The 14991-nt window shown below is 43.8% G+C and overlaps 1 protein-coding gene across 1 annotated transcript in view; it reads left to right on the forward strand.

Moving 5' to 3' along the window:
* The window catches only part of arhgap46a (Rho GTPase activating protein 46a), a 32403-nt gene that overhangs the window by 6025 nt on the left and 11387 nt on the right, over window positions 1–14991 (forward strand). The window contains exon 2 of the mRNA XM_080461632.1: window positions 4652–5155. Within this exon, the coding sequence (XP_080317758.1) occupies window positions 4652–5155 (504 nt within the window). The remainder of the gene's footprint in view (window positions 1–4651; window positions 5156–14991) is intronic.

A 14991-nucleotide genomic window follows, 5' to 3' on the forward strand; every position in this document is an offset into this window, starting at 1 on the left:
GAGAACTCCGCCTGCCTTCGTCCCCAAGGGACAGTCACAGGCAACAGCTCAGAATAGTCTGTTGTTGAAGTTTGTAGGTTACCTTACAAGAGGAGAAAATGTCAATATGGAGCTTAACGAGGTTGCTGGTTTTGTATTTGATCTCACCTTCATGAATGAAAGAATTCAGTAATACTCGCATTTGGTTCAATTTCCGAAGGTGTCCTATCTGTCCATCAGCAATGCCACAATGGCGGTGAAGCTTGAAGCTGCGTTTCAGCAGCTACAATGTTATCTGATGAAATGCTGCTAGAGTTTAGCCAAAACTACTTTGACATAGAGACAACAGTCATTTTTCCTTCTGAGTGTGGTTTTATCTTATGGATGAAATCAAACAACCACAGTGGCATTTCAGTTTTTGTTTGAAATCCAAAGCTGGACAATGACACAAGGCTGCCCTATTTCTAGTGATTGCATTGTCCAGTTCTCTTGTAAACTTACTGCTGCTGGGAAAAGTGCCATTTACACTTTGCCGTTAGCTCTGAACAATGGGGCAGATTCCATGAGCTGTATTTTGTTGTTTCCCTCACTCCGGGAAACCACTCTGAGTTGAAGATATTTTTGGACCCGTCTGTAAATTGTGGATGATCGATGCAGCGTTTCTCCTTAAGAAAGCCTTTGACACATTGTGACTTGTGGGGGTTGGATTGATGGTCGAGAAAGAAGGTGTGTTTATCCGCCAGCTTTTGTTTGCGTCCACGTTGGCCTCCTGGCCTTGGCGGTGGGATCTGTTTGCACTCTTTTTTTTTTTTCTTCTTCCAGAATTTGACAAGCTTTATATTTAGTTGCTGTGGAGCAACCATAGGCTGGAGTAGTGTCTCCTTGACCCAAATGGGTGAAAGAGACCCTGTGTGCTGTGGGAGAACAGGGAGGCTGTTATTACACACAAGAGTGAAAAGGACACGGGATTTCTGACTTGAGTTTCCATGTCTGTCAAACCTGTGGGCACTTTTCTGACAAAGAACTGTCTCTCAGCATGCGGATGATGAACCTCGACTTTTGTGAACTATAGTTAAGAAAGAAATGTTGGTAAAATAAGTATGAAAATGTAGGGAAGGAATTCTCCAGTAGGGATGCAGGACAGATAAAAAAACACCAATTTAAACCCCCAAAAGATTGTGTCTGTTAAAAGAATAGTGTGTTATAAATTGCACTGTATGCGTGGCTATTGTTCAAAATGTATACCCCTCCTGCTGCAGGGATTCAAACTCAGGTCCATCACAGTTGAGGAGGGAAATTTTGTGTTACTAAAAGATACTTTCAAATAAATTTGGTGGAAAAGAAAGATCCACCGACTTCTCAGTTCACTGTGTTTGCTGAAGGCTGCTATAGTTGGCTCAAGACCACACGACACTGTAACTCTGCTCTACGGGTCCGCTTCAATTTATCTGAATTTCCCCAGAGGTGAATCAGGTGCAGTGTGCTGCAGGCATCGGACCATATGTGTAACAAGTTAATTTTAGATGAATATAAAACATTTCTGCTGGAGTTTGCCTTTGCTGAGCTGGTGCCGAGTGCATTCCAAGCCATTTATGAACATTTGCAGCGTGAGCCGGATTGCCTCGCTTGTTTGGTGTTCCGCACAATACTTTTATGTCTGCTCCTCCAGTCAGAGATCGGCTTAAAGCGGTGTGGACTCAGGTTCATTGACATGGTATCGTATAGAGCCACTTTTCCTCAGCAATGATAAGCAAAATGGGGATCCTCTTCATTTAATCAATTCTCTGTGACATTGGAAGCCATACAAATATCCTGGACACAGATAAATATGTTTTTGTTTTTTGGGCTCAAAGAGGTGACACACAGGCCTCAGTTTATTTTATTTGATGTACATAGTCCATGAGGGATTGGTTTAATTAGATTTGGATACAAACACGGTTTACAGCGTGATGGTAGACGCTGCACTGAATGAGAAGGAATGCAGCATGGAGAGATCTGTTTTTCAGTGTGGGAATGCATCTTCTGAAGGCTGGGAGCAATAAAAGAATGAAGTCTCTGGTGTGTGTGGGGTGAAATTGACTGTTTGGCCTCTTCTTTAAATGCCCTATTATTTGCTCATCCTCCCACCCAGCAAGTGTTGCAAATCTAATCAGTCTGAAAGCCATCTTTTAATGGTCAGGCCTCATTGTGCGCCTTCTTTCTTTGTGAGCAGTCAAGAATGGCCTCCTGCATTGAGTCCTTAGCCGTGTAATACAAGCAAACATATTAGCTCATGAGAATAATTTATTAAAAAAGACATTTTTTTTAGTGACAACACACACTTACATGGAGAGTCCACTGAGGTCAGAGCTGCTTGCCTGGTGTGAAGGATTGGAGCAGATGGCCACTCAGCATAGAGCTCTAGGACACATGGAGTATGTGGAAAGCTCTGTATATTCTCTCCATGCGCTTTCTATGTTTACCTGGCTGTTAAATAGAGGTATGGAGACGCCGGGCTGCTGCTGGCAGTGCAATGAAGTGCTAAAGTTTAATAGGTTGTGCTTGATGAACAGGTACATCAGTGTCACTCAAGGGTATGTCAGTGCAAGTGGAGAGCAGCTGCGGTTTCCAGTGTGCTGGAATTGACAGGGGTGACATTGTAAATCTGGCAGATCTGGCTGGCTCCAAGCTCCTCTGTGTCTATTTCTGAGGCTGCGGTGCACATAGGGTGGATTTTGGCAGGTGCTCAAGGAACGAATGCGGCTATTTCGTGGACATTGTGGGCGCTCTTATGCATTGCTAAGCTCCTTGCCCCCCTTGCGCTTCCCAGGTAGCACGGACAGCAGACACGTACTACAAACAACTGTGACGACGAGGGAAGAAAAGTCTTTCTGTGTTGAGAAAGCTGGGAAAACCTCCAAACCTTTAGCGGATTCTTGTGACACAAATTCGTCCCCACTGGCACTTTACTCCCACAGACACTAGGCTGGAGTTGGGTTGGATACTAAAGAATAGACAGGCCGTGCCCTTGCCAGGACCCTTGAGTGGTCATTACTAGAGAAGAGAATGGGGCCTTGTGATTTATTGGACATTTTGAGACCGTCCTCTGGCTGTGATCTAGACAAGTACTGTGATACTTAGAAAAGGTGAACACTCTTCCAGGCTGTCAGGAGTGCTGTATTCACTGGCACAGTTAAGGCCTCCTTTAGGGAACTATATCAAATAAGACATGAGGCCCATAAATAGACATGTTCATATTATATTGAGCAAATCTCTTTTGCTTGTATTTTTTAAATGTGCGTCTGTTCATGAACATTTGTTAAATATGTACAACTACAATTTCGTAATTTTTCCTGGTTGTGTGTTTTGTTCTTCTTTCTGTTATTTGCATATTCCATAAGGAAGTGTCTGGATCCTTTTAGACGGTCCATATTTCACCTACATGTGCGCTTGTTTATGATTTGATTGCAAATAATTTAGTGGTGTAAAATGTATTATCACATCAATGGTATTAAAATATCGCAGTTTGCTTAAACTGTACTCCTAATGGGAGATCAGGAGTATTTCTATGTCCACACACAAATTGTGTCCTATAATTTCTGAGAAATTGAGTTCATGGTCTAGTTGTGTGTAATTGTGTCCCTCTCATCTGTGTCCTCTTTTGGGTTTGTCCTTGTCTGCAAATTAAGTTGTCTTTGTCTGCTTGCGACATATTTATGAACTTTCTCTCTGTATTATGAAATCGGTTGCATTTTACCCAGTCTTTTTATTTTGGATCTTTTTTTATTTAATAAATTTTTTTTTAGAAGAGTTTGTACTTTTAATAAGTTCAACACAAATTTCAACATGCCTTGGGCGATTGTTCAGCTCAATATTTTGTGGATAAGTTGGCGCTTATCCACAAAATTCGTAACTTTTTTGCACGGTCGTCTCACCAGAGACTGATTTTAGTTTTTTCCTCTGATGTGTCTTGTAGGAAAACTCGCGTGCTCAATGTGAAGATTCGAGACGTAGTTACTAGGCAACATGCTTGGACTCGTTTGACCAGATTTGACTTTTGTTGTGTTGAGGGTATTACACACTATCGAGACAGCGACAAAACATGAAAATATTAATTTGCTTGAAATGTCAACATTTACAAATTCTGCATTTATAAGTCAATACCATCTTAATGCTTTGATTGTGCGATTACATTTGCGGAAATCATAGGGCCCATTGTCTCTTATTTGTCGTTTTTTTATGCGTTGTGTTTAGCTGTTCTCACCCTGTAATTGTAGCTGAGCGCTATGGGTTTTTTTCCATAGTGGCACTCTGAGCTTCTCTTTGGGCCCTGCTGACTCCATGCCTGGCGTCTCACTGTGCGTGTGCACCTGTCTGTTTATAGAGAACACACACTCACGCCCCGTCTCTTGCCCGCTCCACTGCCTGAATATGAGATCACTGCTAACTTACAGATGGATACGTCTATGGGGAACACGAACATTAACACGGTCTCCATATGGACGAGTGGGCATTTTTTTAACGTCTCAGTCTGCCAAACAGTGTGAGTTGTTTACTGCTTGTCGGGTTGATTAGTATTCAGGCGTGACTGGGACACCTAAATGTCTTGTGACGTCATGTCCGCGTTCAATCTGTTTCCATCTTTTAGTTATAAATAACACTTCCACCTTTGCTTTTGTTTCTTCTTCCTCAGCGCTGATTGGGTGGAGATCCTGGAGCCACGCTCCCGCGAGCGTATGTATGTGAATTTGGCCAGCGGCGAATGCGGCTGGGAACCTCCTCCAGGTGTCCCCGTCCGCCAGGCCGACGGCAACCAGTGGTGGGAGCTATTTGACCCTCACAGTGGCCGTTTCTACTACTACAACTCTTCTGGGCGCCGCACAGTCTGGCATCGACCCCAGGGAGCCGATATAGTGCCCCTGTCCCAGCTCCAGGCCATGAAGAGATGCCGCGAGGCCAAGCAGAGTGGTGACGGTGTGGAGCAGCACCACCACCATGGGACCACGGGGACTCTCAGCAGCATGGGGAGCCAAGGGAGCTGCACCCCTCTGTCGGAGCAGGACGACGACAGCCCGGTCCCCAGACCGCTGGAGCCCCACGATCAGACCCCTGAGCTGGACCCGGCCGTGGACAGCAGATCGCAGGGGGATGGGAGCAGCACCGAACACAGCTCAGATGGCAGCAGAGATCCGCAGAGGTAAGCCCGACCAGACTTTAAGTAGCTTTACCAGTAGGTCTGGAAAGAGAATTGTGCTTAATCATTAGTGAATCGCATTACCGGGAGAAAAGTGGGGAAATGTGATAGTCATCACAACATGTGGCACAGTGAGTTGTAACGACCTTCAAATGCTTCTGCTATGGGAACGCGAAGGATTATTTTGACTTTTGAACACTTGGATGGGACCCAAACAGCCTTTTTGTTTTCATTCTCACTTATCTGAACATTCCATATGTCCCGTGTTTCCATACGACTGCCTGTGAACCGTGCTCAGTCATTTCAGCAAATCGCTACCAAATGGGGGAAACGGTCAGTTATATTACAGAGCACGACATTTCTCCCTCACGCTAGGTTTGCTGGTGCAGAACGAGCCCTAACAGTAAGTCATTCAGAGACCCCGTCATGTGCTCGGCTTTGTGGCCTCCTCCAAACCACCGTCCCTTCCCTCCAAGCCAGATTCCACACATGCCACTCCTGTTTCCCCTGGCACAAGGCCCACCAAGGCCGTCTTAGTGTCCCTCTGTGTGCTCTCCGCCACCCCGCTTCACTCCGCTCCAATGCTCACTCCATTTTCCTAAAACAAATCTAGACCCCAGGCCATCAAAGGCTGTAACGCCTCTTATGTGCATGCATGAGAGCCATGTGAGTGTCTGTGGTTAATAACAAGCAGAACCACTACATTCTTGTTGCCTATAAACAACGTGAACCCTGCTGTTTGCCGAGACCTCTCTGTAGTGACGGTTGCTCTCCAGTTTCACCTGGCTCTACTTGTTGGCCGTTAGGAGGCCTCAGCCCCTGACCCTCTCACCCACTGGCATTACGTAAAAGTAGAGGGGGAACTAATTGGTGAGCCACGGCTTTTCAATGACACTACAGGAGGCCCTGCTGCATTGCATCGGCTGAGTGTGGTGAGTGTTAAAGCTCCCCACAGGGTCCCACTCCTCTCCAGTGACTCAACCTTTCCCAGAACATTTTCTGTCTCCCCTTTAAAACAATGGCCAGCTGTATTCCACCGAGGACGGCTGAGGGGTATGTAGCTCACTGGATCTTGATACCCTGCCTTGCCATATGGCCTCTCACATGCTCACCAGCCACTGTCTCTTAGCAGGTAATTAGAAACCGCCATGAAACGCTCGCAGGGTGGAATGTGACAGCTCGAAATGGATGAAAACAAACTTGGAGACATGCTTGTCTTCAGTTTGTGGACCACCTAATTGATAAAGACAAGGAGCAAAGGGTGGGCACGAGGAAGAGTGTTTAAACAGAGGGCTGGACGGCTCGCACTGGTTTGAGCTTAGATAATTGTTCAGTCCCACCCAAGAGTTCACAGCTATTAAAGTTACATTAAGGAAAATATAAAAAGAAGTCAAACTTTAGTTGTTTTTTTGATTTTTCCTTTTACAGTGGAGAGTATATTTCAATCATTCAGAATGAAGGTAATGTGATTTAAGCATTTTCACTTAATTGTCATGAGTTTCACTTCATTCTTTTTTTATCCTGAAAATGCGGCGCAGGGATCTTCCTTCTACTTTTGGCTCATTTTGTTTTTGGTCATAGGTTGTTTTTTTTTCGGTTCCCTCATGGGGTCGTTTGCTTGTTTTAAAGTTCCTTCAAGTTAGGTTCCAACATTTTGAGCTGTTTTCGACTCGCCTCGACATATTTGCTCCTTCTTCCTTGTTTTTTCCTATGTGACATTTCAGTGGAGATAAAATATTATTGACATCTGACCTTTGAAAAACAATGCTGTTCTCTGTGGAGATCCCAGTTCTTCCAACACTGGTTTCCTTTTGTTTTCGGATATTAATAAATCTGTGCATCACAGAGTTTCCACACAACATGCTGCTATGCCAAACTTTGCTGGGTTGTTGCCGCTTCCTTTGTCTCAGTGTTGAGCTCATATCTGTATTTGTCCTAGCCTGTGATCATAGGAAGTACAGACATGTGACTGCTTCTACCTGAGTGCCAAATCTGTTACTCATTGGCTAGGTATTATCAGACGTCCTGGGAATTTCTAGGTAATCGAAGCCTGTGTAGCTCATCAGGGAAGTACCCTGAACCTCGGGGGTAAACATGTCAGTCACATGTGGTTATCGTCTGGAAACGTGTTCAGCTGATCTCTTTCCATGATGTTGGGCTGAAAGGTGCTGCAGACCAACCAGCTTATAACATCTGCATTGAATTTCGCCCACCTCTGAATTCATCTGGGTTGATATCAGCCAGGTAACATCTGTGTGATATTTGAGGTGTGAACCTGTTGTCTCTGTGTGTGGGCCTCCAGCTCACTGAGGCTGAATGAGAAGATGTTAACATTCTGTTGAGGCCAGTTGACAGCATGTTGCACTATAACCCAAAGGTGAGCTGAGGTGTTGCACATCCGTGTCACTGCTCCACTTTTGTCTTGTGTGCTCTCTCAGGGTGTGTAATGGACCACTAAAGGGAACAAAGGCACTCCCTCAAACCTAGTTGCCCCCCCAGGGTCATCTGAAACCTTTCTCTTAGGAAGTTTAGGTATGCTGAATAGAGAAGACCAAGTGACTTGGAGGTGCCCTCTCATTTAGCACTGTAATGATACAGCACTGCACGAGCGCTCAGTTGTAGGCGGTCACGCTGACATTAGACACTTTAAACTCGTCTTTCCTGATTGTTGCCTGGCTTTTGGATTCCTCCGAGATGTTCCAGAAAGCTCACATTTCATTGTGTTGTTGCTTCCGTGAACTAGGATTGTTTTGCGTTCTTTTCGTTACGTGTAGTGTGTGTGATGATGGCGGTTAAAAAGATGGTGCCTTCTGTGTGAAGCCAGTGTGTTTTAAACTAACTAAAAGAAGTCAACACTTCCCCAAACGGGACAAGTCTGAGAAAACAGAAATATCTCGTTCAGTTTCTGTTTTGGGGAACTTTATAAGAGACTTTCTTAAAAAGTAAACTATGAAAGTAGAAGTATAAAAAAGCCAAAACGAGACCCGCTTCCCGCTTTGTGCCTGTGACTAACTGGCTGTGAGTCATGTGGGAGAAATCACCAGTGGGTTTATTTAGGAAACGAAGGAGCGTCTTATGGGGTAGATAAAGCTTGAAGATTTTAACGAGTCACACATTGTGTGGATGTTTATTGTGAGACCAAAGCCTCCTATACTTTTCATCCCCTGCTACTACGAGGACTTAGCCACAACATTTTTATGCACTCTTGAAGGCCGTGTTTTATCTCGACAATGCTGGTGTGGTAAACTCATTTCTCACACTGTGTTTCAAGTTTGCTCGTAATAATAAAGGTTGCCTTTCTTTTTCCTCTACAAAAAAAGACTCCAGCATACTGAACTTGTGATTCTGGCTTTGGTCTGACACTGGGCCTTTTTTGTGCTGCTGCTCTGCAGGTGAACTCTGTATTTTTTTTTTTTAAATTCATGGTTATCTTAGGGACAAGATGACATAGATTTGTGTCTCACTAAATCAGTGTTTCCTAAACCTCTTTTGTTGTATTCTAGATATCTTCTGTACGCTATCTCACTCTCTTTGTGGTGCTGTGGTGTGACGAAAATGTTTCTATGTTTTCATGAAGAACCAATGCCACCACATGTGAACAGGCCGCAGGGCATCCAGCTCAGCCTACCTCAGCTCATGTGCTCAGCATTCATAAATGCTGATCTTAAGTGCATTAATAGTTTTCACATTCATATATTTTGAAAGGGACACGCAATGTTATCGGGGATGAAACGGTTTTCCCGTGATTAGCACTACAGTTTCAACGTTTCACTGACTACAACTGCGTTTCAGTGTTTTGGAAAAACTCCTTCAGTAAATAGTAACCAACATCAGCCAAAGTTAGCAGCAGTGTCCCCGAAACAGCAGCCGAGTATTCATTGGGGATTTGTTCTGGGTCAGTGTAAAGATGGCGGAAGACAGCGCTTCAGAGGTTTTTATTCCTCTCGGAGGATTACATTGATGTCATATGTTTGCTTTTACATTTTTACGATAGTAAGAATCAGACAAAAAATATATATATATAGGTCTTCGTTTTAAATCAAAAGCCCTATACATTATTATATACTGTCCAGTTATTTAAACTTTTACATTTCTGCTCATACTGTGTGTTTAGTTTTTATACCTATATTTGACTTATTTTTTATAAAGTTAGAAAAGTTCATCATCTAGAAAATGCATGCACCAAGCAATGAATTAAAATGATCAGTAATTTAGCTTTACTGAAATAGTAAAATGAATCCCATCTATATCTAAACTGAAGACTAATAAAATAACAAATGTTGACAAGATAGTACAACAAATACGGCTAATTTGACTTTATTTTAGTTTTTATAGTCGAACATTTTAGCAATGCAAAACCTGTTATCATAATTATGGCATTTTAGCAAAGCCATAATTATGATAATAATGATCATTTTGATTATGATCTCTTAATTGTTCTTTTGTGATCCTTAACGTACTGTATAACTGACACTTGTGTCACACTATGCGTGCACGCACACATGCGTGGACTTTTTGTGTATCTGTTTACGGTTTTAATAATGTCATACAATCGGTGTCTATAATTAGACGCGTCCTAACGAAAAGCGCTGCAGATACACTTTCAGATTCCAGAGGCGGGTCTCTCTGGAATCCACTCTTTGGGTTCGGCCTCATCCTGTCTCTTCAGAACAATCCCAGCGGCTGTCCTCTGACCCGGCCCGCCGCTCCTCTGAGTCGGGCCACGGGAGCCGCAGACGCAGCTGGTAGACATCTCGGCTCAGAGGAGGGAGGTGCGTCAGTTCAGCTGTTGCGGGACAGCTGTCTCTCTGGAGGTGTCTTACAGGAACTGGGATGCCACCAGCTTTGCTTCAAGCCTGGACTTGGCGTTTTCATGGCAGACGGACACGTCAGCTTTGAACGTTGGCAGAATGGATGCAGCCTTGTCATTACGAATCTTCTTTGTCCGTTCAGTTTCCTTCCGCTACGCGTATCGTAGTGATCCCATTGGTCGGTGCTTCGAGGTGTTTGTGTAGCAGAAGCTTGGCCTAGGCGACCTCATATCCTCTTCCTGTCCAGGCTCTGTTAATAATAACCACTGTTTTTTAGACCCGGCTATTCCCAGGAGGTATATTTAAGAACTTCCAAATCCATATCTCCGTCCGCTAAAATTACTCAGCTGATGGCTTTTCCAACAGCCATGATTCCTGGCAGGAAAGAAAGCAGACGGAACATGTGCTTACAGCAGCCCTCCCATAGTAGAACCTGACACAGGAAGATCCAGAAAACTGTGATGCAACTGTGTATGTTGCTGGGACTAATTAAATCTTGCTGACCGTTAAGTTCATTTGTTGCCTCTGAAGAAAATCAGATTATCAAGTTGTTCTGAGAAAAGCAGCTAACTTTGTTTTATCTAGCATTTCTGTATTTTAAGGGTCACATGCTAGCTGCAGGCTCTGAATGAAGACAGGTTTTGGAAGTGGGTCTGTGGGAGGTGCACTTCATTCTTGTCTGAAAGATAATTGAACATAAAAATGATCCGTTTGGAAGCACAAAAATGTGGCTCATCTCACATTTCCAGTGATATCTGTCATGTCTTTTTACCTCCCCGAGTTACATTTCTGTCTGTAATCTTTCCCTCAGCACCTGACTGTGACTACCTGCAGGCAACACACCCTTTCTAAACAACTTCCATTGTGGTTGAACTGGAGTCCAGGTCTGCTCAGTGTTACGTAAGAGTCTCTTTGCCTGACCGACTTTGGATCCTGACGATGGATCTTATTTTTCGCTTTTCTTGATCTCCATTGCTGTCATTGAGGGAGGCATCTCCATGACGATGGCACAGCCATGCATTGTGTGAGGTTCTCCTCTGACACAAAGCCCTCTGAATGAGCCCTGAGGAATTCCAGCCTTCCCGCCCATTCCCTCGCTGCACTCTCCCACGACTAATTCCCACCCCTTCTCATTTACACAGCCTCGCACCATCCTCTCTTGTCTGGAAACGTTCTGTTCTTCCTCCACCCCAAAACAATCGCCAATGCCACCAAATATCCTCAAAGACTGTTGTAGTTAAGATACTTTCTCACCATTGCATTGCCTTTGTGTCTGTTTTGGTTTAGGGCTTGGAATCGCAGTTTGTTTTGTTGACCTGGGTTATACTGATATGCAAGTGTTGTTCTAGCTGTGTAATGGGATTAGAGGCTTTGAATCGAGGTTTAGGACACTGTACAGCCATGTTGTTGGGGTTGGCTTTGGCCTCCATGCATTGGCGATGATCATCACACTACACTCCCTGCTGGTCATCAACATAATGTGCCAGTGCTGCGGGGTGGGGTGGATACTAGACCAATGCTGAGGCTGACCAGGACAATAGCAGCCAAACAATAAAGACACTGCTTGACTAAGTCCCACTCTCCCAACATCAAGAGATGCATATAGTCCCTAGGGGGCAGGATGAGTCTGACTACTAATGTCATCTAGGTATGTTTTAGCTGGGACATGCAAGATAACAGCCGTGGTGATAAAAGTTATTGTTGCATATAATATGCTGTGAATGGGAACAGAACATGTTGTATTAAATACATTCCACAGCTTTCTGTTTGGCTTTAGGGTAACCTTTGAACCCTAATGTATGATAATAATGACCCTCCTATACTATATATTATCATATTGACTTTACCTCTGATATGACTGAATGTTTTAATAATCTCGACAACTGTTTTCTTTTAGATAGTTGAAGCTCTTGTCTTCGCTTATTATTGCAAGTAAGTGCTATTAATGATCAAGTTAAAAAGCTAATCAAAATCTAGTGTTTGAAAACCAAGGATGTGTACAATAAGTTGCTTAACAATTAAACATCCAATGTCTGACTGGTCTGCATTATAAATATTAGTTGGTTTAATCAATTTGCATTTTACTCCTGAACAAGGTATTGGGGATGGCTGTGTCTCAGTCTGTAGAGGAGCTTTGATTCATTACATTGTTGTGTGTGAGCAACCTGGCTTAGCAGCCGTCACCATTGCAGTGTGAGTGGGTGAATGCGACTGACTCATTGAGTCTGCTAAAGTGCTAACATGTGCTCTATGGGTAAAATCCATTGACTTTAAGCTCACCTGTCAGGTAGCTGGGGCTACAGTGCCATTAGACAACGGTCATCTTTCGTGTGTCAGTGTTTGAGTAAACTAGAGTTTCAAAATGGCACCATGTAAATCTGAGGATAATCCATTTTGCAATGAAAGTGCAAGTTTGGCGTGTAATCAGTCCATTGAAGCAATGTGCAACCACATTCAACTCCAGTATTTGAATATTAACCGGCACGGAATGTTACTTCTGCTGTTAGTCACGCTCAGGCCACTTTGATATAATTTACCCAGGGACGCTGTGATCATATAGTCAGTATAATCAGATAATGTAATCACAGCAATAACTCCAGGATATGCTTATGTTTCACTTTATTGAAGGAAGTGCTTCAGGAAGTTCATTGAATAGATTGAGCCTGAATACACCATGCTAAATTCTGAGACTGTTTTATGGGCTTTTTTCCTTTTTTGGGGTAGTTGAAGGCCATGTTCCAATTTTGCTTTTAACAACAACAAAAGTCGTAAGCGCCAGGAACGTCCTTGTCGCAAACATCAGAGCTCGGAAATCTTTTAGGTTTAACCAGTGGATGCAAGCATTTTGCCCAGTGTTTGAGTTCATCAAAGTGAGCCAAACAAACCAAGTTTTAATGATGAAACTGTACACCATAGTGATGGTCTCAATAACTGACATTTTTCCACTGTTCAAGGATGTTGAATTTCCTTATTATAAAGTCAAATATAGTTAATTTTACTATAAGCTTTCTTCCTCCTGAGAGCAGCGTGTGAACGCGACGTTAAGCATTTCCTGTTTGTACTGCGTATAGGGAAGCCCTCTCTCCAGCCCTCCAAAGGACCTCCCCAGACAGGAAGCAGTAGTCACCTCTATGTCAGGGTCAGTACTCACAAAACATGTCACCCACCCACGCTACAGGAACCCATGTTTTATTACAGTGGGCATTTTCACATATCCCAGAGAATGTTTTACATGTGAGCAGCACCACCGTTTGGTTTGCCTGTGGTTACTGGGCACAGATTTGATAATTGTGGTTCTTTATATGAAGTCCAGTCACGAGAAAAGGCTTCTCATGTGAGTTTAGCAACGTTGAACAGTCAAGTGGATTTTGTAGCTTTTGCATCCCCTCCTCTGGCTTAACAAGACCAGAGCGTGAAAACACACACAGTTTCAAAGTGTCCAAACAGTGATTTCACATGTTTACAGCCGTCACCCCTCAACCCCATCGACCACCCTGTGTAACCATGCAACTTCACACTGGCTTGTAAGAACTAAACAGCGTTTAGTTTGGGGTGAATCCCATCCATCAGAGCTTGCCTTCACACGTGTCTGTCTACGTGTTGTGTGTTGTTCAGGCAGTAAACTGTCTTGTTTGGTGAGTCGGGGGGCCTCTGGATGGGGGCCGGAGGTTCTGGTACTCTGCCAGGTGGCCGAGACCCAACTGTTTATGGGCTCTGCCTTGATGGCAAATCCGTGAGGCTGTTTGAAGATGAGAAGCTGTTTACATTCAAACGGCTGAGGTGGTGTGACTCACTATCGAGGGAGGGGTGATACAGTGTCCTGAGTGAGAGAGAGAGAGAGAGAGAGAGAGAGAGAATGCCATGCTGCAGCTTGGAGTAAAAGGAAGTTTGCCGTTGGCTCGGCAACCTCAGGGGAATTGTTTCAGCATTGTTCCAGAGAGACGTGGGAGGAAAAGGGGGGTCATTTCGCTTCTTTCTCTCCTCCCCCTTACGTCCTCTTCCTGCCGTTACAGCCCAACTCTCAACTGATTCCTCGTGCTCTTGGAAAAAGGGAAGCCTTTCAACACTCCGCACTGATCTGTGTTTATGTTTGGATTTACCTCGACATGAGGCAATCAGCTTTGATGTCATTAATTACCCCACTGAATGCTAAGTAGCAGTTGGAGGGAGGGATAGGTACCGGTAAGTCCGCTTTGCCTGCCTTCGAACTTCTTTACCTGTTTGACCCTTGATTAAGCGAGGAAGTGCACTGAGGTTGTGTATTCTGAGTCTCTTCACACGTGTCTCGCAGAGAATCGGCACCATCTGTGTCTGTGCCCATACGTGCCACAACACCAGCTGGAGACCCTCGCTTTGGTTGAGAGAGGGCAAGTTTAGGTTTGACTGAGGAGTAGAAAAACTGATTGCAGGGGAAGATTATGAAGTGGCAGCAGAGTGGGGGGCAGCGGACCAGGGCAGTGTGACCAGATTGACAGCAGATTGTTTTACAATGCTGGGATTAGCAGTTTGCTATTGGCGTTGAAGTTCGCCGAGTAACTCAAGCAACAGGTTCATGGTTTAACCTTTGGACCTGGGTGAGGAGCTCGCCTGTAAACTAGTGCAATGTCGACTCCCCTCACATCTCCGGATCTGCTGCTTCACAGGGCAAGTGTTCAGTCACTCCAGTTTGATATGTGGTAACATGTTCAACAATTAGTACTCCAAAATGTTATCCTGAAAAACATGCAAGATTATCAAACTTTGATAGAATTGTGAAATTCGGTCCAATATATTTTTACATGTTTGTTTTGATTAACTGAGAACATGGAAGAAGAGACCTGTCTAGTGGCGTTATTTAAATTCACAAAGGATTTTATTTTACATTAACTATACAACAAAGTAAGAGAGATGAAAAATGTTCTTAATGAATAATTCTCTGCCAAAATGTTTTATCTACATCCATTTAGAAAATGAAAGATTTCAAATTAATCTTGTTGAAGATTGAAGCAAAAGTTAATATTAACATGTCCTCAAGAAAAACAAAAGCCA

Source organism: Lipophrys pholis, assembly GCF_963383615.2.
Source record: "Lipophrys pholis genome assembly, chromosome: 4".
Lineage (NCBI taxonomy): Eukaryota > Metazoa > Chordata > Actinopteri > Blenniiformes > Blenniidae > Lipophrys > Lipophrys pholis.